Consider the following 25,324-nt stretch of genomic DNA (forward strand, 5'->3'; position numbering starts at 1 on the left):
GCCGGTTTTCTGTGAGAACGTGGCATTTCTCCGGGCGAGCCGGCCCATTCGTGCCGAAACATGGCTCTCCCACGTATAAAACTGCAGCTCTTCTGATGCTGCGAGTGTCCATGGGTGACGGAAGTTGCTTTCCATCAGGTAACCCGTTTGCCCCCTTATTTTCATTAAAAAAAAATAGATCCTGACATCTGTTCTGAGAAGGATAAACTTTAAAAGCAGGTGCTACAGAGCCCACAGAAGCTTAGTTGTTTCATAGTACGTCAGATGTAGCCTCGTGATGTCGACAGATGTCGCGGATTGCAACAATAGTTATAGCCAGACTTTTGTTATTTTATAAAACCTGAAAGTTTTCTGTTTACAACCCCTATACAGAGTGTAACAAATCTAAGGCCGATATAAATACTCAAGATGCATCTCGGTCTCAAGACACGGTTCAGGATCTGTGATTGGTTGGCTGTCAAATCATAGAGCCGAACCGCGTCTTGAGACCGAGATGCATCTTGAGTACTGACTATTTATACCGACCTAAGTGCTAATACTGTAGAGCTTAGGGTACGTATGTGTCTCTTAAATTATAGAGTCCATTATGCCAAACAGCGCTGATAGTGCAATTTATTTTGTGATTTGTGCAAGCACCCCAGAGTCATGAATTTTCCCATACAAGAGTTAAAAAAATGAAAAAAAACTTGACTGGTAGCTACCTACTGGTTCTAAAATCACAATGGAACAGCAACGTACAGGTAAATATTATAGGTATTTAATTTTGTAACAATAATAACTGGACGATAATTTTCAAAGTATCATGTTTTGACACTTTTGATTGGCTTTCCTCTCTTCCTGATATCTTCTCCTTCATGAGGACTTAGGATGGTCGAGGACCAAGGTCTCCTGGTCTTCGTGTATCTCCTCAATGTGGAGCTCACCCTCACTTACGCGCCGATAGCAGGAACTTTCTGGACGTCTCTGAAAAATAAGAAATAACCGAGTTTAACAGCCACATTTAAATAACCGTACCGTAAGCTACGTTTATTGGTGATTCAACTTCAATTTAATGAAAAGTTATGTCAAATCCTCATTTAATTAATATAATATATCTATGGACGCTTCACACCACATCAGTCTGGCCCCGTGGTAAGTACCTGAAGGACTTGTGTTACGGGTACCAGACAACGGAAATATATTTAATACTTTTATACTATACATACATTTAAGATTTTTATTATATGATACACAACCATGACTTTTGAAAACTTTTTGTTCCGTCGGCGGGATTTGAACCCGCGACCCCCGGCTTGAGCTACCAACGCGCTCACCACTGAGCCACAGAGGTCGTCAAAAATTGTAATTGTAGTTAAGTAATAAAATATATTCGTCTGTTACTCAGAGTTAGAACATTAATAACTTAAGTCTCTGAGTGTGGCAGTAAAACTTTAATATTTTTCCTCTTAAGTCCTAAAGTGATGCGCATTTGTGTTCGTAGTAATCTATATCTATATTTAATATTATAATTCTGCAGAGTTTGTTTGTTTGTTTGTTTGTTTGAACGCGCTAATCTCAGGAACTACTGGTCCGATTTGAAAAATCTTTCAGTGTTAGATAGCCCATTTATCGAGGAAGGCTATAGGCCTTTTATCACGCTAAGGCCCGATTCGACCAAACTTGAAGTTACACGAGTATAACTATCATGAGAATAATTTTACTCCTTTAATTTACTCTAGGGTATTATCGTTTGCATTTTACCAAGTTACTCAAAGAGTATGAAATAAAATGTCAATTATAGTTCACAATGACACCGACCGTGACAGTTGAACCCTGTTGTGCAACTATTATCAGTTTAATATTTACTCCACCAAAATATCCCGTGTAAATATTTACTCCCGAGTAATTACCTTATTCTTGGATTAGAAGTTGGAAAAACGCAAAACCAGCTTACTCTTAGATTAGCAGACAGTTATACTCGAGTAAAATTTTACTCCAGTTTGGTCGAATCCGCCCTAAAACTAATAAGAGCAAAGAAATAGAGGAAAATGTGGAAAAAAGGAGGGAAATTATTTGAAATTGCTTATTATCTTAAAAAACGACTGGAGCAATTTTTATGTTATTTGGCAAACATGAAGAATAGACCATGTGAAGGGACAAAGGCTATTTCTTGAGGAAAAATGTACGGTTGCGTGAAATTCCTAAATTACGCAAGCAAAGCCGCGCGGAACATCTATATATAATAAAATCGTAGGAAAGACAATGGGCATTGTCCAAAAAAAATGACATGTACTTTTTATATTTTTTTTCGTTAAAATAGGGTATTTTAAGAATATAAATTAAATAATTTTGAAATTCATTGGCTAGTTTTTTCTCAATAAATTTTTAAAGTTTCGCTCTGACGTCATCATCGGCGGCCAATTGACCTATGCATATGTTTTAAATTTCCTTTCAATTTTATTTATAATGGCTGGTTCGTCAAATGCAAGTTCTCATTATGTGAAAGCTGTTACGAGAAGCTTACCAAAACTTAAAAAGCTTAAAAAACTTAAAAAGCTTACAAAATCGAAACGTAATGTTGGTCGAATCTATTGCTAATTTAACGCCATTGAAGGTCAAACAAGGGTTAAACGTATTTGTTCAAAAATATAAGTAACTAATGGGTATTTTTTTCGTTTATATACAGAAAAACGATCACTGACCTTATTCCTCGAAATGTTTTTGTAATGGGAAAATTAAAAAAAAATGGACAATCCCCATTCTTTACATTGACTATTTTTGTACAATAAATAATACTTGGGATGTGATCTATAACTATGCTAACGCGGACGAAGTCGCGGGCAACAGCTAGTCAGAGATAAATTCATACGCAGATGACAGTAATTTCTTCGCGAATACCGTAATACGTTTTACCGAGATAATAACGGTTTGATCATCTAGTTAATTATAATATTATATTATAGTCTGTCAATAAAGGCATGACAGGTGAGAAACTTTAAAAAAAAAATTTTTTTTATGAAATAAGGGGGCAAACGAGCAAACGGGTCACCTGATGGAAAGCAACTTCCGTCGCCCATGGACACTCGCAGCATCAGAAGAGCTGCAAGTGCGTTGCCGGCCTTTTAAGAGGGAATAGGGTAAGGGGAGGGTAAGGAAGGGAAGGGAATAGGGGAGAGTAGGTAAGGGAATAGGGTAGGGGATTGGGCCTCCGGTAAACTCACTCACTCGGCGAAACACAGCGCAAGCGCTGTTTCACGCCGGTTTTCTGTGAGAACGTGGTATTTCTCCAGTCGAGCCGGTCCATTCGTGCCGAAGCATGGCTCTTCCATAATAAGATAACTTTATTATTTGGAGATAAAAATGTGCAAGGTGTGAGAATATTTAAAATGTAATAAGCGTTCTCTGTGAAAATACAAAGCAAAAAATACACCTTTTAAGCGTGAAATTACGTTTATGAAAATTTACCCGCCTGTCATGACTTTCTTGACGCACTGTAAGCTTACAAATCATAAAATAAAGGCCTAATCACAGACGTAAAAAAAGTAAATATACATATTACATACCATAGTGCTGCGTCGTTTAAACTCCTTCTTTAGTTCAATCAGCTCCTTCTTTGTGTTTCTTTCGAAAAATCCGCACTGAAAACGCACAAAAATAAATAAGAAAATCTACAATAATATTTATTTTCCATTCATCAAATAATAGGTAAGGTTTTTTAAATGCTGATGGAGGAAGATTACCATCGGTTATTTAATCTTATCGGTTAATAAATCTCGGAATCGGCTCCAACGATTTTCATGAAATTTAGTATATAGGGGGTTTCAGGGGCGATAAATCGATCTAGCTAGGAATCATTTTTAGAAAATGTTATTTTATTCGTGTTTTATCGACTACTAAGAGTCAAAAAGCTAGTAATAATAATAATAAATATTTCATCACATATGTATTTCAATCTATTCAAATTAAAAAAAAACATATTGTCAGATCACTTTTTTTTTTTGTAAAAAGGTTAAATTTCTTCTTAGAATAATCTAATTACGTACCTTAAACAGTATAATGCCAATGATCAGCAACACAATTGTCGCTACTACTACAGCAAGAATTATTATATAACTCTTCTGGTTCTTAAAACTTTTGTCTTTAACGTACATTGCCGTGGCGTCTAACCTAAAAAATAAATTTTCAATAGGATGGAGGAAACAAAGAGTTTTGTTCGAAGTTTGAAAACGGTACCTTCTTATGACTGTTATTTTATACACTTTCACCTCTTTCTGAGTTCAGTAAGTGGTTCTTCAATATCATTATTGTAATAACGAAGAAATTGATTCCTAGGCAGTTGACGGACCTAGGTACCGTACGTCATAAGAATTTTGTTCGATGTTTGAAAACGTTACGCTGCTTTTTTTATGAAGGGGGCAAACGAGCAAACGGGTCACCTGATGAAAAGCAACTTCCGTCGCCCATGGACACTCGCAGCATCAGAAGAGCTGCAGGTGCGTTGCCGGCCTTTTAATTTTTTGCCGGGTGGCCGGGATTGGGCCTCCGGTAAACTTACTCACTCGGCGAAACACAGCGCACTGTTTCACGCCGGTTTTCTGTGAGAACGTGGTATTTCTCCGGTCGAGCCGGCCCATTCGTGCCGAAGCATGGCTTTCCCAATATTATTGTGTACGATACGACTACTTTACAAAGTGGTTGCATAATATTAGAAAATAACTTACGTGAAATTATTGATTTCCGTGGGTGAAAAGCCTAAAATTATTTCCGTTTTGAAAACCAACGAATTATTTTTGTTGGTATATTTAACTGAAACAAAAAGTAGTCTTAAAAAACATAAAATGATAGTGTGCTTGGTTGCAGAGCACTATAACTGTAGTATTAAAACGAGATGATAATAATAATAAATAATAATAATAAAATAACTGCTAAACATCTAATAAGGATAATATTTTTAAAACAATTTCCAAAACCACCATCTTGTAAAGTGTTACTGAAAGGCAACTGTTTGACTGCCGCACTCAGAATCATTAATTAATGATGATTAAACTTCAATTCAATGAAGAGTTTGACAGATATTAAAGTGACTTTCCGATCTTATATAATATGTGGCTAGTCGAAACTGACAAAAATACAAATAATATGCCACTTTATGCCGCACTCAGAGTGGAACATTAATTACTTAAATGTAATTTTGAGTGAAATAACATACATGGAAAAACAACGTTTGCCAGGTCAAAATTCACATACCCACTGCGTTTTTGGTAATGTTGACTTGCGTTTTCAACTCAATATAAGAATTTGCGTCTAAATTCAAAGTGCAGTTACTGTACTTTATGTACTTTGTATCATTTTGTTTTGCACAATAGAAATCTTCATTTAAAATCTGAAACAAAAAGGTGTTATTTACTCAAGGAAGGTCCACTGTCTTTGTCGTCAGACTTTTTCAATGATCCAGATGAAGACAAACGGACCTTGCTAAATTTTAATTATAAGAGCGCTTTCGCACTGCGAAATCGATCCGATCCGATCGGTAGTCGTGAAAATACGCTCCGGAGCGGACGTAGAACTTTAGTTAAGTCTTAAGCCAAGACGTTTTATTTATCCCTTGTCCCTTCTTTATAGAATCACCGGACAAAATGTATGGAATTGACATAAGCGTTCGATAATATGAAGTTGACGTTCGATTCGTCTAAATATGTCAATTCGATACATTTTGATCGGCGATTCTATAAAGAAGCTATAAAGAGAACATCTTGGCTAGAGGCTCTGTTTTTATGATAGCTTACGCACTAATCTGACTTCAGATAGTGAGGTATCCGAAGTTGGAATTTTCTACGTTATCCGTGAATCTCGGGTTCGGATCGGATTCGGATCGATTTCGGATCGAACGTAGTGCGAAAGCGCTCTAAAGTCTAAGGAGATATATTTCCACAGAACTTGAGCGTACAGGCTTATGGAAAAATAAACTCTATTTAACATCCGCTAGAGTTGTAATTGTCATACTTACAACAAAGTCGTTGATGTAGGGTTGCTTCAAAATCTTTATCTCGGTCAGCAACTGCTCCCATACTACGGGACCGTTGTTTTGTATCTGAAACGTCCATACTTTAATATTTTATAACAAATGCGAAAGGGTGTCTGTCCGTTTCCTCTTCACGCCCAAACCGCTGAGCCGATTTTGCTTAAATTTGGTATGGAGATACTTGGAATCCCGGGAAAAGATATATGATACTTTTTATCCCGGAATAATGTTCGGTTCGGTAGCGATCGCTTGCTACAAGGATCGGCCCCCGTATCACGTATCTTGCGAGAGCAATGCGATAGCAATTATTTCGCGATAATTGCTCCAAAATCGCAATTTCGTATCACGTATCAGCCAAAACAATACGATTGCAAGCGATTACTATACATGACACCATTGTTTGTGACATTCATGACACCCAGCAATCACTCGCGCGATTATTGCTAGTGGATCGCTATTTTTACGTGATAAGATAGCGGAATGTCACCATTACATACCGTAAATGTTTCCAGCAAGCCCACAGTGGGTAACGTGGTGTCGGCAATGTCTCGGTCGGTTACGTTCAGAGGGTAGTAGAATCTGAAATTTCATCATTATAAAGGCGAGCCCACACTATAGCGACACTGAAGTGTGATAATTATATCTTAGTATATTCTAATACTATAGTATAGTATTGGTATAGCTTAATGTATGATAATAACTTTATGCTTATTTCCCAATGTGTCCAACGTTGTTCCGAATATTGTGGCGTAACTTCTTAATAATTATTGTACCACCCAAGTAGAATAAGCTAAGCAATAACTGTATGTGAGATTAATACATTAATAAAGATGCATCGGAGGAGACAAGTCGTTTTCATTTAATAACTCTACAAGTCCAAACTCTTTAACACTACGCGGCAGCTACGCGACGCGACGCTCCACGTTCCATAGTTTTGTGTCACGTAGCTCCGTGCAGCGTAGAGCAGCTGCTTCCTACATACGTTTCATCCAGACTTCCATACTAATATTATTAATAAAGTGTGTCGGTCTATCTGTCTGTCTGTTACCTCTTCACGCCCAAACCGCTGAACTAATTTTGCTGAAATTTGGTATGGAGATACTTTGAGTCCCGGGAAAGGACATAGGATACATTTTATCCCGGAAAAATGTACGGTTCCCGCGCGATAAACTAATTTTGGCGCAACGGGGTTGCGGGCGTCATCTAGTACAAAATATGCGGTTGCGGTCTGAATTGCGGAGGCGGATAATGCAATATTATAGTCACGGTAAAGATCTCGATTTAACTTCTGCAAGAACAAGACCAAGAATCAAGATCAATTTTGCTCATCGCCTTACCCTTTGACAACAATTTCGTTGCTATTCAACTCGTAGTTTATCGTCTTCTTTTCAGTTTGTGTCGGTTTTTTGTCAGAACAGCTATTGAACAGCTCCACAACTACATCTAGTTTTTCCGCTCCATACGAAAACTTGCTCATGTCCAACTTGATAGTCAGCGGGTGCTAGAACCAAGGAAGTGCAAAAATCATGGTTTCAATCCTACTCTAGACCTCTTTGATCCCAGTAAGTCAGTTTGATAAATAATCTCTTATCGAAGAAACGCAGACAGTATAAATCCGCTATTCGATACTAGATGGCGTTAGGATTTGTTTACGCGAATCTTGTACATTCGGGAAAAGAATGTTCTCGTACATTCTGAGATACGCCTCGGCCCATATAAATAGTCGCAGGCAGACGGGCCGGTAATTCAGTTCATTTCGAGCTATCTTCAAGGCGACTTCGGAGTGAAAACAAGTGATCAATAGTGAGTGAGCCAGTGAAACCCACGACTTGGCTACGACCTAGGACAGTGATAGTGCTTAGTGTTTGGACCCAGTGCTTAGTGTTGGACTTAGTGCTAGTGAATAAAGTCTTCAAGAGAGTCAGCAGGTCTTTCTCTCCAAATCCTTTGAATCCTAGCACGTAACAATACCTTTTAATCAAAATGCGTTCGTTTGTTTTGATAGCGAAGTTAAATGTCAGTCATGGCGTCATCATTCATGTTAGGAACTACGACAAATAAATAAATTTATTTTTTATGGGTTATCAATTACCTCAGAAGAGCGCTTAATTTCTTTAAATCTACAGGTATCTCTTATTTCTCTCGGGTCACAACTCCAGTCGGCTATCTGAAATACGTAATAAGACACAGTCAGGACAGTAGAAAAAAGTGTGCATAAAGTTAGACTATGGTACTAATTTTATGTACAAATGAAAATGATGTTTGTGAATGATGAAATGTTTATTATTATTATTATTTAAGTAATATATAACTTATAATATGAAATATATGTATCGTATTTTATTAAAACATAGCATTAGGTTTATATTAAATTTTATTTTATGTATTTTTTAATATTCTTTATATGTACGTTATTGTTAAATTGTCGTGTGCACTACCTATTGTTACCTCTTTTTTAATGTTTCCTGTAACAGGTCTACTGGAAGAGATTCCAATTGGAATAAGTAGTACCTTTGTACTAAAGTGTATATCTTATTTTAAGTTTTCTCTGTTAACGATTATGTGTACATAAATTATTAAATAAATAAATAAATAAATAAATAAATGACCTAAAGGCATAAAGGTGCATTTTCACTGGATTTGCGTTGGGAGGAAAGATTTTTTGAGGACCAATAGAATAGCTTCATTTGACTGAGCAAATTCGGCGCGGCAATTATTCTATTGCATCTAAAAACGCACTCCTTGCAACGCAGACTGATGCTGATGATTAACAGTTCTGAGTAGCCAAACTTCAAAAATTAACCAATCAACAAAGCTAGTGACAAGATGAACTTCTGTCAAAGAATCTCATAAGCCGGGCATTAGCGGGACGATCAATTTTATTGCGCAATATCACATATTGTGCAATTAGGCCTGGAGATACTGACACAAAATTCTTGGTCATTTGTGCCAGTATGGCGGTTCTACAGGGGTATAATTACGTAAAGGCAAAAAGGAAAATGATGATCATAGCGCTCGCACTGACAGCCCAAACGCGTGGTACAAATGGTTCAATTTTTTATTAAAATTAACGTATTCGCGTCGGTATGGCGGGCTGTAAGCCGCACCCGATAAGTATGGCATTACGCTTTCGCCTACTTATTTTTTTTTTTTCGACTATCTGAAAATACAAGCATTTTTGTGGAACAAATCGTTCGACACTCGTTATTTATCCGACACGTTCGATTAACGCCCACGCGTTTGGGCTGTCGGTGCGAGCGCTATGACTATCATTGTCCTTTTTGCCTTTACGTAATTATACTCCTGTAGAACCGCCATACTGGTACAAAATATGACTAAGAATTTTGTGTCAGTATCTCCCTGTCCTAAATATTAATGACCGTCTAAGATTAATATTGAACATCGCGCGCCATTCAATCTTAATGTCAAATAAAATATTGTTTAATTTTACTGCAGGTTTAGGGGCTGCCTAAGGCGTCTTTACTTTCTTTAACTAATTTAAAAAAGAAGATTTCATTAAAAATCTTACCTTAGCCCCCGTAACATAAACTTTGGCGCAGGATACGTACGAGTTGTCACCGTCATTTCTAATCGCGACGGTCATGGTCTCATTTAGCGACGACCCCAGGACATAATATGTGCATTCGGATTTAGGACAACTGGATAAACAATGAATATAAACATACAATTCTAGTTATTGTAAAATTAAATTTACTGATTTGCAGACAATTATTAGTGAATTAAGAAGACTTTAGGAACATCCTCATTTAAGCCACAAAATTGTACATGAGTACCTAATACTGAAGCCTCTGATCCAGTGCACTAGCGTTAACTGGCCATGCCTACTTCGTTTATTTAAGTAAGTAATAAGCTTCAATAAGTAATATAGACAATCACAACTTACGTCTTACTTAGAGAATACAATAAACCTGCAAGGTTTCTTTGGTACAGCTAAGAAAGTTTACTACGCGCTTTTTTTATTCATAAATTAATTACATAAATTACCTTTTACTCCACTTTAGCTCCATGCTTAGTTTAGGTACGCACTCGCCGCCCTTACACCTCCTCAGTATTTCTAAACTATACTGCCTAACACTGTTCTCACTCAACCTTATTAGAGATTCGTCGAACTCTGTAAACATTATTTACATCTGTAAGTTTTATAACGTTTGTTAGTTTTTAGTGCCTAAACCATAAAGTTAATGTACCTAGCGGAATAGAGAAACAAAGGCCTGAGCAAGATAGATGTCACTATCAGTAACACTGCGTGTTAAAAAGAGACGTGTGATACATGACAGCGGCACTCTTTTTTTTGACGTCCAATCGGCACGTGCCGCACGTTAACAATTAAATCTCATAGAATTCATGTTCAATCATGCTTGTGTAAGTGTGTACAGATGAAAACCAATTTCGATTTTTTTTGACAGCTCGAGATTGTTGCTCTATTCCGCTAGGTATATTAACTTCATGGTTTAAACACACTATGCCGAATTTCCATATAACATATAACGTGACGGAATTTCGGCATGGTGTGTCATCACTCATCGGTATCGGTGCATTGCAGGCGGAATCAAGCCGATCTTCCGCCGCGGAAATTCGGCATAGTGTATTTAGACACTTATAAGTTTGTTATGGAGATACTTTGAGTCCCGAGAAGGGTCATAAGGTACTTTTCATTCCGGAAAAATGTACGGTTTCCGCGCGATTAACGAATTTCTGCGCAACGGAGCTTTGGGCATCAACTGTAGGTCTAACAGAATCTGATGACAAAATTTGACGACAGATTATCAAAAAAAATCCTTTTATTTGACAATTTTTTTTATATTTGCATATTTCACACACTGAATAAGCCGCTAAAGGAAAAAAAAGGATCAAAATGTTTTATTCCAATTACCCCGGTATTGCTAGAGTCGATTTATTTTCTCACGTTTTGCCATCAGATTCTGGTAGACCTATAGTCTACCATAAAGAAAACATCGTTTTTAATTAAGTACTTACCTTTTTTTACCAACAAGCTCTTGTCGATATCCACTCTTGCCACAAAATCATACGTATGAGGTTTCTCATCATTCTAAAAAAACAGTGATTATATTTAGTTATTATTTATACTGCCAAATGCATCAATAATAATATAATATTTTATATACGTAATATAAGGATATTATACTAATAATTAACTCCTCCGCGCCGTGGTCTCGTGGTTTAGAGCGTGGCTCTTGGCTCGGAGGTCGTGGGTTCGATTCCTTCGTTGGAAACATGTAATTTCCATGTTTGGTTAGGACAATGCAGCCTGATCACCTGATTATCTGACAAGATGACCCATGCATCGGATGGGCATGTGTAAAGTCGATCCTGCGTCTGATCTCTCGCCAGTCGTATCGGTCATCCGTGCCACTGGTTTATGAGAGTAAAAGGAATCGAGAGTGCTCTTGTGTACTGCGCGCATACTTGAGCACTATAAAATTATTTGTGTGTAACTAGCTTGGTTTCAATGAAACCGGCCACCGTCACCGAAACCGGTGACGGAGATATTATTTTTATACTACCTACTTAAGGAGTGAGCACACTGAGATGGGCCGTGCCGGAGCTCAGTGTGCCGGGGCTCATCGCAAAAATCTGCCTCCATACAATTTGTATGGAAGCGGATGCGTGTATCGTACATTGTGTCGAGGCGCAGCGGATTTCCGCTTTCATACAAATTGTATGGAGGCGGATTTTTGCGATGAGCCCCGGCACGCTGAGCCCCGGCACGGCCCGTCTCAGTGTGCTCACTCCTTTAAGTGTACAAATATTTACCATATTGACAACTACATCTTTTATCACTCGTGTCTCGTGCTTAGCTAGGTCTATTGTAAATTTTTGGTTCTCGTCCATAACAGGTTTCTGGTTTTGATTCCGATCTGATATATCTGTCGTCACGAATAACACTAGAAAATATTTAAATTTGAATAAAAAATAAATTAGGTTACCCGGCAGTTCTTCTGAAAAATCTCGTATTTTTTATTTATTAATAGTCACATAACACAATATACAAAGTACTTATATCGAAAATAAGTAAAATTAAAGCAGGTGAAGATATACTTAATATAATAATTATAACAATTTACATTATGTAAAAATATGTAATAATTATAATATTGTACTTACACCCTGACGATTTGGTCTGATTAACGGGATACGTTATATTTATGATTACAGTAACTGTAAAATGTTTATCCAATTCTAAAACTATCTGAAAAATTATAATAAAATATGAGTGAAGGACTGAAAACGCACCATTAAGGAGTGAGCACACTGAGACGGGCCGCGCCGGGGCTCAGCGTGCCGGGGCTCATCGCAAAAATCCGCCTCCATACAATTTATATGTAAGCGGATGCGCGTATCGCACACTGTGTCGAGGCGCAGCGGATTTCCGCTTCCACACTAATTTATGGTTAAACGAACTTACCTGAAGTGAAGTTCAACCAAAATTTTGTGCGATGCTGCATCTGAGAGACTTCATAATAACCATGTAGTCCGATTTACGACCTACAACATCGCCACACGATTTTTAGATAAGTATTTAAAAGGATTTAACAACTACTCGTTCACTCACTGACAGCTCGACCGATCCCGAACCTCTGCTCGGCTTCATTTGTTTCAGAGGAGTAGTCGAGGCTTTTATTCTGCTTCCGGGGGTCCTCACGCAGCATGCGCCATCTGCGCGCTTCGTGTTAGGGTTTGGGAGGGAGTGAAGTCTCTCAGATGCAGCATCTCACAAAATTTTGGTTGAACTTCACTTCAGGTAAGTTCGTTTAACCATAAATTTTATTTCGATGTTGCATCTGAGAGACTTCATAATAATTATGTAGATGTGAATATATTCGTAATCATCCTTATTCTTCCTTTTCCCCATGTTATTCGGCGATTTACACTAATTATAACACTTTAACACTGTAGAAATTAATTTTATAAGATTAACGTGTTGACGATATCGCACACGAAAAACGAATGAAGCCGAGCAGAGGTTCGGGATCGGTCGAGCTGTCAGTGAGTGAACGAGTAGTTGTTATATCCTTTTAAATCGTGTGGCGATGTTGTAGGTAGTAAATCGGACTACATGGTTATTATGAAGTCTTTCAGATGCAACATCGAAATAAAATTGTATGGAGGCGGATTTTTGCGATGAGCTCCGGCACGCTGAGCCCCGGCACGGCCCGTCTCAGTGTGCTCACTCCTTAATGTCGCGATTTTGTACATTTTTAAGAGTTTGGCAACAAACAATACGAAACTAGAATATTATATAGATAAATAATAATAATAGTAATAATGAATTATAAATTTTGTTTATCTCGCTAAAACTCAAGAACTGCTGAACCGGTTTGACTAATTGTAGTCTTGAAATATTCGCAGAAGTCCAGGGAAGGTAATAAAGTGATACGAATTTCGCCGAGTCATCTAGTACTAGATAATAATATTATATTGACGTAGAATTATAATTAAGAAAGAAAGTTAAAAGTACATAATATGGAAAAAAACTTACATCTTTATCTTTAAGTTTGGCGGAAATTTCCACCTTTACTGCAGGAATGCTTCGGTACACAAATACTTTATCAACAAGAGGAGCACCGATTGCCAAAACTGAAATGTCGAAAATTGATTTGATTACAATGTGTCCCAATAATGTTTTGATGTAGGGTATATTTTATCGACATATGGGCTTGTCAAAGTGGCAAGGTATGGAGTAAGGTAAAGTTGCGCCTAAAGTTGAAATAGAGTCAGTAGCAAGATTCTACCTACATACGTTACAAAATCGACCGCTCCTTACCATTAGCATTATTGTATATTCTTATTTTACTAGTGTAGATTTTCCGCTTAATCTTTAAATGCACTAATTCAAATTTAGAACGGACGAAAATGTTTTTATTGTTTGAAAAAAGCTCTGTTAGGAAATCTTACCTTTGCCTCCGTTATTATTAAAATTCAGAGCAGGCTGCATAACGTATCCAAAGGACTTATGTTCCGAGGAGAGCGGTTGGTGGTGTATATCAGTGATGAGTGTGCAATCTTCCCTCTCTTTCTCCAGCAGTGCTTTCACTCCCGCACCAGATACGACATAAACGGTACCTCCCTTCTTCTCGTAGGGTGCGCTAATAAACAGCTCTGTAAATAAGTAATGAACAACGTAAATATCTATGGTTAGTTAGGGTCAATTCAGAAAGCAACGCGACGCGTAGCGTAGATGCATATTTTCTAAATTTGTATGGATTTGACGGACTTTAATTGCGTTATGAGACGTTATGGAAATCTGTCAATTCAATACAAATTGAGAAATGCATCTACGCGTTGCGTTGCGGTCTGAATTGACCCTTAGTCATTGCAACGTAATAAGGCGATACATATTTAAATAAGCAATAAAAATTAACCAAGAAAATAAACATTGAATTGACAGAATTACCGCTCACGCGTTCGACAATACGAAGGCAACCAGCGGCAGCCAGCGGGCAGCGGGGCGGGAGCGGTGTGGGCAGTGGGCACAGTATAGCAATATTAGTCCCTATGTCATATTGCTATACTGTGGTGTGGGAGTGGCGCGGTGCGTGACAATGTAATGATTTATATGGACAGGCCTCGAAAACCAAGCGGCGCGAGGCGTACTAGACGGCTTAAAGTCATCGCACATTATACCGACTCGACGCCAACCTAGCATAGCATGGAAATGTGAGCTATATTGTTAGGCCATAAGAGCAAATTTTGCCTTACTCACATCGCGTTCTCTCGTCGTCAACTAGTTATTCGCTTGTTAGTAAGTTAACTCCCATAGATAAATATAATACATACACCGGATATTAACTCCTAAGTAACTCATACTCAAACTTTATTCAGAATAAATTTTTGCAAATGTTCTCTGAACGTCTACATGATGCCTACCACCGGTTCGGGAACTACATACATAAAGCTGAGAATTCAATGCCATTCTGTGAGTTGGGTTGAGTGGAGTCGATGTAATATGCGATGACATTATCCATATAAATCTTTACACTATTACGCCCCGCGCCGCTGCCCGCTGGTTTCGAGACTTCAGCCTGAGTGCAGCAGTGAGAAACTTAAGTTCAGTAGCTACCAGCAGTAACATCTGACCTGGCAAACCATCGTCGTCCAGATCCATCGAAGCCAAGGCAGTGCCGAATCGTGAGCCCGCTCTGTTGTGACAGACGCATATATTTTTTTCTATCTGTAAATAATGTATATTATCTGAATGAATTGAAGATGGGTGTGGATGATCCGGATAACTAACATTTTATACCATAAGGACAATTACAATTTTTTTCACTTTTAATTTTAACTAAGCTTGTAATTTATACCTACTTCATCTAGCTAATATCTGGCTACACATAAAATATACATTTTTTTATTTAAGTAAAAACATTATCCCAGCACTAAAGCCTCCATTTATGCAAAAAACGTAATTTTTAACTGTTATTTACCTGCTTTATCCATTTACGTCTTCAATTATTATTAATAAGCAGCTGTTAATATTTTGGTTATCGTATTGCTCAGCAGTGCTACACAGACGATCGAATTCGGTTCCGAGCTCGAATATTTGTTTATACTAACCCAAAATTGTCGATTTTTTAATTCATTTTTATACTTAAAAATAAGCCTCGAATTGTTTCATTTTCTAAACATAGATACTACATTATATTTCCAAGAATTTGATCTGAGCGAAAACACGATATCTTAAAATTTTCTCAATGAAAAAAAATCACAAAGATGCATGTAATTTTCAAGAATTTTTCATATATTGCCGTAACCGTGCATTAGACTAAGTTAATATTGTATAACACATTGTATAAAATTCTATCACTGAGACACTAATCTGGCGGATTTTTAAAATGTTGTATATTTATCAAGATATTAAGAAAAAACTAACTTCGCGATGATTCCGCATCGTCCTTTTTCACCTGGCATATTATGAAAGACGTGTGTGTGAAGAGAGAAGGACGATGTTTGATTTTTTGGGTTAGTCGCCCCCTTAAGCACAAAATATATTATATTTTATATTCTATTATATTAGTAGTGCCTTAAGTCACGAATATAAAGTTTTAAATCCTGTCATCGAATTAAAAATCTCTTTAAAACAACTAAATCGCTCGTTATAATTATTACTAGACTAGGTGATGCCCGCAACTCCGACAGACGGACAGACGGGCGGACAAACACACTTTCGCATTTATATACCTACCAATAGGTAAATACTAAATAGGTATGGATGGTGTTAACTTCCTCACGACCTGTTTCGTTGCAAATCCTCCGCGGTAGATGAATATAGAGCCCGCTTCGTACTCGTCCCTGTAGGGCTGCGCCGGCGCCCCCGCCACCAGCTCAGAGAACCCGTCCCTGCTGAAGTCGGCCATCAGGAGCGAAGCCCCAAACATGTTCCTACCCCCCTTGGCCGATATGAGGCGGACGCGTTCTATCCGTTCGCGTCTACTCGAAAGGGCTCGGAGAGAACCCTTCACGAAATGTAAGAAACCAATCTGAAAAATATTAATATTTATAGTTTGATCCCTTAATTACGGCAAGCAACATGGTACTCCTGTACGCAGAGCATAACTAAAAATGGGAAAGAATGGACATACTGACAGATTTTTGTGACAAAAAGGCGGTTTACCTGTGTCAATCTGTCACTTTGTCTATTCTGTGATTCTTCCGTAGAAAGAAACAGTTTCTGTAGCTATGTCCACACTATACGCTTTCGTCTTCAATTTTCGTCATCTTCTTTCATTCAACTTTCGTTTTGGCGCATTCAATAATTGAATGCGTCAACGAACGCAACGCAGTTGGTTCGTTGATTTTTTTAGCAGTTTTAATCACAAAGCGAAAGTTTTGGATACGGTCAGAGGGCATGCGTCGCGGGCATGCCTAACGTTCGCTGTTGACTGCGCTATAACGCATTCCCTTGACGAACAGAAAAAGGCACAGTGTGAACAAAGCTTATGGAGACCATGCGCCTCCTGCCTGAGTCTGAGGTGGTTTCCGAACCGGTGGTAGGCACCTTAGTATCGACGTTCGGAAATGTTTTTGTAAAAAAATTATTAATAATCTGAATAAAAAATATTTTGATTTTGATTTAGATTTTGTTTACTTACGTAGCCCTTGCGTTTGGTGTCCTCTAATGCAATGGCGTAGACTTTCTTTTTATCAGAAAAAAACACGCCCGAAGTCATCGCTGAGCCTAAAGAATACCCAAGTTACTTTTACTATTATACCTATAATATACAAGGTGTAACGAAACTAATGCCTGTTTTTACCAACGGTCTCCTAACGCTAAGTGTTCCCTAGAGATCTTTGCGGGTCAAATATCTCTTAAAACAAACACATTTAAAAAAAAAGTAATGTTTTGCAAAAGTTATTACGCCCTAAGGACGAACGTGACACACAAAAATTCGTGAAATCTTGAAGGATGTGTGTACCCTTAATGGCTGCTACCAACCACTTAGCATTAGGAGGCGGTTGGTGAAAACAGGCATAAGTGACAATACTTTAGGGCAGGAGTCACCAAATGGCGGACCGCGGTCCGCATCCGGACCGCCGACCCATTGTGTGCGGACCAAGCATTTTCGAAGAAGAACTTCGTTAAAAATAAATTTCGGTCTCGACTTACTGATGAACATCTCCAGAATTTAATGGCAATAGCTTGCACCAATTTAACTCCAAACTTAAGCAACAAAAATTGACACTTGTTTCATTGATAATTAATTTCCGTAATTACCTTTTTTTTATAAAATATGTGGACCGCGAACTTAAGGTCATATTTTCATTTCAATGGACCCCAAGCGAAAATAGTTGGCGACCCCTGCTTTATGATGTTACACATAGAGTTTATTGTGAAAGTGGCAGCGCTGAAAGAGCATTTTTTTGTGATTTGTATGGGCAAGCTCCTCAGCGCGGTGCGTCATGAATTTTCTCATTCAAAAGTTAAAAAAAAAATTTACTCTCTACAGAGCTGCAGTTTTCACATGGAACTGACCGCTTGGGAGTTGATAGGTTAAGAGGGAATACGCTCTCTTCTTGACGGTTTGCAGGTCGTGTTGGTCCGGAAATACCGTTTGTTCGTCGTTCCTGCGCCTGATCTCTCGCCAGTCGTGTCGGTCTTCCGTCCCACTAGGTAATGAGAGTAAATGAATAATGCTCTTGTGTGCTGCGCACACACCTGGGCACTGTGAAATTACTCCTGCGTATGCCTACCTGGCCTGGTTTCAATGAGCCCGGCCACCGTCACCAAAACCGGTGTGTGAGTTATACTTACCTAAGTACCTCTGGGTTTTAATGATCGGGGCTATGTTAGCCTGTTCCAACCCCGCCGGATTGGACGCGCGAGTGTACATGACGGCACTGTGAGCGCCGGTCAGCTTCGATATCAGCAGCATGTCATCAGCCTCGTCCACCCACGCACTCCAACCGAGAGAGGTCCCTGAAAATATCCAAAGCCAAGAGGTTTTCTTTATCGCTTCTTTATAAAATCGCCGATCAAAATGTACCAACCATACTCGTACCTCAACATATTAAGTTTATGAAAAGATTAAAAGACAAAAATTAAAGTTACCTTTATTATCTTGTTGATATGGAATTAGTAGTGATGGACCGGCTGCATCCTTTTGGATGAAACACCGGCCGACTGGCAGAATTTTTGTATGTTGCTTATTTGTTTCACTATTCACGCTTTTTTGATTTATTGTGAACAACGGTGCACAAGCCTGCGAACAGTAAAAACTAGGCCTTTACATCCGTTGTGGATGATTTATACAGTATTTATCAGAGCGAAGTAACCTAAGAGCGAAGTGTAGGGCCTGGGACAAGATTTTTAAATGCCCGTGTGGTTGCCCAAGCGCATACGGCATTCTCGCATCATAGTCGGCCTAGTCCAGAGGAAAGAACTAGTCAACACGTCTGGAACCAACTATGTGCGGGTTTCCTCACGATGTTTTCCTTCACCGTACGAGCGTCCGCATTATGTACTTGAGATCAGAGAATGTCTCATAGGTACACGCCTCCACCCGGGTTCGAACCTGCACCCTCTGAGGAGTGCGAACCGAAGGTCTGTCCATTAAGCCACGAACGCTCTACGAACAGTAAGGAATAGGGAATATTATGCATAGGTCGGAGCAGAGGGCGCTAATAGCACAAACAGTAAACAATCCGACCAAAATCCGACATGTTGCACACGCACTGACCTCCATTATACAACTGTCAACTACACTGGACTTATGATACCCACCTGCTTTTTGTGCCTATTTGAAGCGGAATCAGCGCCCCCAATGCGGGGGAAGAGAACTAAATCTGACAACTCCGTTGCAACGGAGTTGCGGGCATCATCTAGTAAAGTATTATTTGGAATGGGCAATGGCTCATTGCAAAAAGTTACCTCGTCACGCCACATTATATACTGACTCTATCCCCCTAGACCGACAATAATATTAGCTTTGTCCACACTGTGCCTTTTTCTGTTCGTCAAGGGCATGCGTTATAGCGCAGTCAAGAGCGAACGTGAGACATGCCCGCGACGCATGCCCTCTGACCGTATCCAAAAAACAAAAATGACAATGTTGGCGTTACTTTCGTTGACGCATTCGATTATTGAATGCGCCAAAACGAAAGTTGAATGAAAGAAGACGACGAAAATTGAAGACGAAAGCGCATAGTGTGGACATAGCTATTGAACATCACGTATTGCGTAATAATATTATTGACCGTCTAGGATTGATATTGAACATCGTGCGCCTTCAATCTAATTGTCAAGAAACTGTTCAATAAAATTGAAGCGTGATATTAACAATACATGAATTGATCGTCTAGGGCCCAGCTAAGATTGCCACCGGGCATACTCACTAGTACATAGTCTGATGTTGCAGCAACTGTTGCTCCAAGCATGAAGTGCTGATCCGGGCTAAACTCTGTAAATATAAGGTTTTATATACAGGGTGTAACAAACTGAATGATAATACTTTAAGGTGTTCATTAGGGCCTGTCCACATCTCCACATCACGACGTTGTCAGCCTGGAACCGTGCGGTAACGTGGCACGGTACGTTGACGTGACGTGTAAATTTACGTCAACGTAACGTAAAAATGCACTTCTTTTATCTTCTCTTTCTCCATTTTCAGGGTTCCGTACCCAAAGGGTAAAAACGGGACCCTATTACTAATACTTCATTGTCTGTCTGTCTGTATGTCTCCAGGCTGTAACTCAAAAACGGTAATAGCTAGAGAGTTGAAATTTTCATAAATTGTGTGCCGCATAATAACAAATACTAAAAACAAAATAAAATTAATATTTAAGGGGGGGCTCCCATACAACAAACGTGATTTTTGTGACCTTTTTTGGTTTATGTCAATGATAGCAATTGGTATGTACTTGAATTTTTCACACAATCCTTAGTTTTATGTCTACTTTAATACTTGATAATAATATTAATATTAAATAAAAAATTAAGAGAGGCTCCCATACAAAAAACACAAAATTTGGCCTAATTTTGCTCTATAACGTTACGGAACCCTTCGTGCGCGAGTCCGACTCGTACTTGGCCGATTATTAACATATCAGACAAATATGTAAATATTGGAGTACTTACCCCTGGTAAATTCCCCCCAGGTACTGTTGATATTTTTCGATTGGAGTATGAAACCACATGATCTGTCCGCGCCAGTCGGCCATATGGGACAAGACTCCACACCACCCTCAAGGTCTATCCGAGGTGTCCCGACAACTAAAAAGAGACGTATAGTGTTTTATTATAACAAGGCAAAAAACACGATAAAAAATATACGATTAATCTTGTAATGTAGATATGAACTAAGCAGAATATATTTTTTGCCTATGTACATGGGATCTTGATCGTAACTAATGAGACCAATCGAGCCCGTACTGACCGCGGATCGTGCTGGGGTATTCTCATGCCTTGAATGTCAAACTTCAACTAGGTACTTCAAACTTCAGTGCGCATCTTGTTAGCGCAATTTGACACAGATTCTTCATACGTGGGAGAGCCATGCTTCGGCACGAATGGGCCGGCTCGACCGGATAAATACTCCGTTCTCACAGAAAACCGGCGTGAAACAGCGCTTGCGCTGTGTTTCGCCGAGTGAGTGAGTTTACCGGAGGCCCAATCCCCTAACCCCTACCCTATTCCCTTCCCTACCCTCAACTATTCCCTTCCCTTTCCTTCCCTACCCTCCCCTATTACCCTATTCCCTCTTAAAAGGCCAGCAACGCACTCGCAGCTCTTCTGATGCTGCAAGTGTCCATGGGCGACGGAAGTTGTTTTCCATCAGGTGACCCGTTTGCTCGTTAGCCCCCTTATTTCATAAAAAAAAAAAAAACTATAATTTTCACCGGTTGCATTTTTGCAAAAACCAGTCTTTTAGTAATGAATGCAACTTACTTAGCTTTCCTTTACTCTTCTGATAGGACAATGAGAAGCCAAAGAGCGAGCCATCTGCGCCGTCATATTGTATACGAGAGGGAAGATGGAACTCTCCCGTGACACACGTACAGACCGCCGCTAAACAAAATACTAGTAATCCTGAAAAAAATGTATAAGCCATGTAAAACTTAGAGATCGGTCGTCGCAACATCAATAAGGTACGAAAGATCCATACTGTATACAGGATGTAACAAAACTGAGTGATAATACTTTAGGGTGTGTATGTGTTCCTTGTAGAGAGTTCACTGTGAAAGTAGTAGTGCTAAAAGACCTTTTTTTCACTTTTGTATGGGGAAACTCGTGACGCTGGGGCACTTGCCCATACAAAAATGAAAAAAAAAATTGGTCTTTCAGCGCTGCCACTTTCACACTTAACTCTCTACAAAAAACACATACACACCCTAAAGTTTTATCAGTTTTGTATCCTGTAGTACCGCATAGTTTTTTTTATCTTTATTTTTAAGGGGGTTTGATCACTTAGTGATTAAGTCATGCACCCCCGTAATCAAAATCACTTTACAATAATGAACTTATGAATAAATAGTTATACAATGATTTGACTTTATCTGGTATTTCTCAGAACTGATCGAAAGTGTTCTTCTGTCTGTCTGTTCTCTTCACGCCCAAACCACTGTCAGAGTAGACAAAATGATAGAGTATACCGACTTAGAACTGATGTTGAATTTTTTAAATTTGACGTATTATGAACAAAATCGTCGCTAGGGTTGTTAAATTGTTACCTACGAATTTAAAACTATGACATAATCGCTGGACGTGTACCTCTTTGGTCGTATTGTTGTTTGTGTTTTGGCACATGCGATTAAAATTGTCAGAATCCAATTTTTAAATCTTTATTTAAAATATTTAAAAATAAATTATATCAGCCAGCGCGAAGCACATTCCGTTCATAATCCTAGTGAAACCCGATGAATTTGACAGATATTGAAACCTTTCCGTAGCTTTGCAGTCGAACTACTGGTAGTCTATTGTGCCACTGTACAGATTTTTATGTAATTTGGTATGAATACTTAGAATCCCGGGAAAGGACATAGAATACTTTTCGTCCCTGAAAAATATAGGGTACTCGGGTAGGGATACTCGAATACGAATTTTGGCGCAAAGGAGTTACAGGCGTTGTCTAGAAAAAGTTATATATTATTTATTAATAGATAATATTATCAAACTAGATAACGCCCGTCACTCCGTTGCGCCATTTGTTTGTCGCGCGAGAACCGTAGAGATTTTTCCGCGAAAAGTATCCTATGTCCTTTCCCAGGACAGTCAGATCGACAGACAGACACATTCGCATGTATAATATTAGTTTGTATAAGCACTTACCCGCCATCTTGCCATGACATGGAACCGATCACTGAAACTAGTATCACCAAATGGTGACGTTATCCTGTTGTGTGTATTTTCCTTAATTATAAATAAGTTTATTACGCCAAACAAAATGTTAATGTATTTTTCCTTTATTATTGAAACTAGCTATTTGACTATTCAATTTGAATATTCAACAAAAAACGAATAAAATGACGATTTCTAAAAATGATTCCTAGCTAGATCGATTTATCGCCCCCCAAACCCCCTATATACTAAATTTCATGAAAATCGTTTGAGCCGATTCCGAGATTCCAATTATATAATATATATATATATATATATATATATATATTTAAATCGCCGAAGACTTGTTGCGTCTTTTCAAAGTCGAACCCTATGGCGTCTACCATTTCCAATGACTTTTTAATTGTTATTCGTGCGAATATAGTTACATTGCTGTCATGTGAATTCTATTGTCGACGAGAAATTTTGTTTACGTACGAAAATTAGATATTCAATTTGAAATAATTCTCGCTGGTTTCTTGCTTCCGTTCTCGATGGAAATCATGTGACACATTGTATATTTTTGTATTCTTTCCATGCATTTAATCGTTTTTCCTACATCCATTTAAATGTATGGATATATTGATACCGTATATTGTACTATATTAATTCCATGCATTCTACTAATTTAATGACTCCTTACTATATTTGAGATTATATCGGTACCGTATATTATTTTTGTATGTACGCCATAAACTGTTGAGTTTGTTGCTTCCTCCTAACCTTATATGTTATATCGATACATACATAGGTACCTATATAAGAGATCCCAATAAATTCATTGCGTGATGTGGTCTCTGTCTACCCCAATGAGGGACAGGAGTGACGATATGTATGTATGAATAGAGAATCATCCCTCTTTATGAAGTCGATTAAAATTAAATACTTATTTCTATAACTTGGAGTACATAACAGACATTAAAAACAAGTTATCCCTATATTACATAGATTAATTAAATTTTAAATTATAATTAAGTAAGTCCGCTAGGCTAACTAAAAAATATTAAGGATAATTATGATAGATATGATGTGGGAGCATTTTATTTATGTGAGCGTGTTTCTTCTGAACTTAAGTATGAACACAAAATAAAACAATTGTTTCGGTAGTAGGTATTTTTAAGTTTTATTGTTTAAAATCAAGTAGGTACAATAATAAACCCATAGTCATAATAATCAAAGTGTCGGACAAATCAAATACACCGAAATAGGAACATAAAAGTAATTTAAGAAATTAACAATTTTAAGAACGACCAGTTGAGAGGCTAATTTACTGTGGCATTGACTATAGTTAACTTGTGTATGTAAGCAATACTAGTTTTCAATCGTGGCTCTGCCCACGTGACAAGTTGATAAAATTTAACAAATTGAAATTCGTTATTAGCCGTTTAGGCGTTAAAAAAATAAAACAAAAATGCTTAGAAAAATATTAACCTGAAGAATCACATATCAGACATACCTATCAGTACAAAGTCTCAAAAAAAGGTCCTTTAGGCGTCGAAAAGAAAAATAAAAACGTTTAAAAAATTATTAACGTACCTATCAAAAATAAGATAAAACAGTCCTAAATCTCAAAAAATTACACAACTACACAAAAATTACACAACAATATATATACTTTGTTTGTAAATATAAATTATGGTTATTATCTATAATAGTACCTATTATTTCTGTTTATTTGTTTTGTACAAAAAGAGGACGGTATTTGATTATAATACAAGTTCACAATAATAATAAATTTTTTCGTAAGTAGTTGGTTAACGCGCGCGCGTAAGCAAACACGACGCGACGTTGCGTTCTATGCTGTGATAGTCATAGTCAATCATGGTTGTCGTGATTGATGTAGATCGTTTCGATCGTTTTTTGTATTGTTTATTGTATCTTCTTCTTCCTAGTCGTATCCTCATGGCTGAGGGACGTGACCACCAAAATTTGCTTTTTGGGGTAGGGCTCTCCACTTGTCTCTATTTTTGGCCTGATGAAATGCCTCCTGGAACGTGCAGTCAGCAGCCTTGACAATCGCGTCTGTCCATCGTGTAGCCACTCTGCCTCTGCCTCTTTTCCCCTCTAATTGCCCAGCTAGTATGAGACTCTCAAAATTATTAGGCTCCCGGCGGGCTATGTGGCCAAAAAAGGCAAGTGATCGTTGTAGACAAAGCGTGGACAGGCGGGTGGTAATTTTGAGTTGCTGAAGTATAGCCGTGTTGGTCCGGTGTGCGGTCCAAGGGATGCCGAGCATTTTACGCCAGCACCACATTTTAAAAGCGTCAATCTTAGCTCGAGTACGTGCTTTTAGTGTCCATGTCTCGGAGGCATATAAAAATATTGAAAAGATTAGGGAACGCATTAGTGTTATTTTTGTGCTACGATAGATGTTCTTATTCTTCCATATCTTTTCTAAGCGCCCAACCGCAGATTTAGCCATCTGAGCCCGTTGGACAACCTCTCTCTCGCAGTTACCATTGTTGCTAATC

At 38.3% G+C, this 25,324-nt stretch overlaps 2 protein-coding genes across 2 annotated transcripts in view; one reads left to right on the forward strand and one right to left on the reverse strand.

Moving 5' to 3' along the window:
- Window positions 1-747: 747 nt before the first annotated feature.
- On the reverse strand, window positions 748-22,812 carry LOC121731841 (integrin alpha-4-like). The gene is made up of 25 exons (XM_042121505.1): window positions 22,806-22,812; window positions 21,426-21,566; window positions 20,616-20,750; window positions 19,874-19,938; window positions 18,591-18,741; window positions 18,294-18,458; window positions 17,134-17,219; window positions 16,276-16,521; window positions 15,122-15,215; window positions 13,940-14,143; window positions 13,524-13,621; window positions 12,149-12,233; window positions 11,798-11,928; window positions 11,000-11,072; window positions 10,007-10,133; window positions 9,531-9,660; window positions 8,094-8,168; window positions 7,339-7,502; window positions 6,499-6,580; window positions 5,987-6,070; window positions 5,227-5,362; window positions 4,701-4,785; window positions 4,023-4,146; window positions 3,543-3,617; window positions 748-963 (listed from the first exon to the last, which is right to left on the reverse strand). Exons 1-25 carry the CDS (start codon window positions 22,810-22,812, stop codon window positions 853-855), a joined length of 2,874 nt encoding a protein of 957 aa, XP_041977439.1. The 3' UTR covers window positions 748-852.
- The window catches only part of LOC121731839 (integrin alpha-PS4-like), a 44,517-nt gene continuing 28,962 nt past the window's right edge, over window positions 9,770-25,324 (forward strand). The window contains exon 1 of the mRNA XM_042121504.1: window positions 9,770-9,860. The gene's annotated coding sequence lies outside the window, so the exon portion shown is untranslated. The remainder of the gene's footprint in view (window positions 9,861-25,324) is intronic.

The sequence above is a fragment of the Aricia agestis genome, chromosome 11 (assembly GCF_905147365.1).
Source record: "Aricia agestis chromosome 11, ilAriAges1.1, whole genome shotgun sequence".
Taxonomy (NCBI): domain Eukaryota; kingdom Metazoa; phylum Arthropoda; class Insecta; order Lepidoptera; family Lycaenidae; genus Aricia; species Aricia agestis.

Excerpts from the sequence above, each read along its gene's own strand:
- LOC121731841 (XM_042121505.1), bottom strand. Across the intron at positions 20,751-21,425 it reads GAAGAGTAAAGGAAAGCTAA|TTGTCGGGACACCTCGGATA; the intron begins GTAAGTTGCATT and ends GTCTCTTTTTAG. Across the intron at positions 10,134-10,999 it reads GAGCTTGTTGGTAAAAAAAG|AGTTCGACGAATCTCTAATA; the intron begins GTAAGTACTTAA and ends TAATGTTTACAG.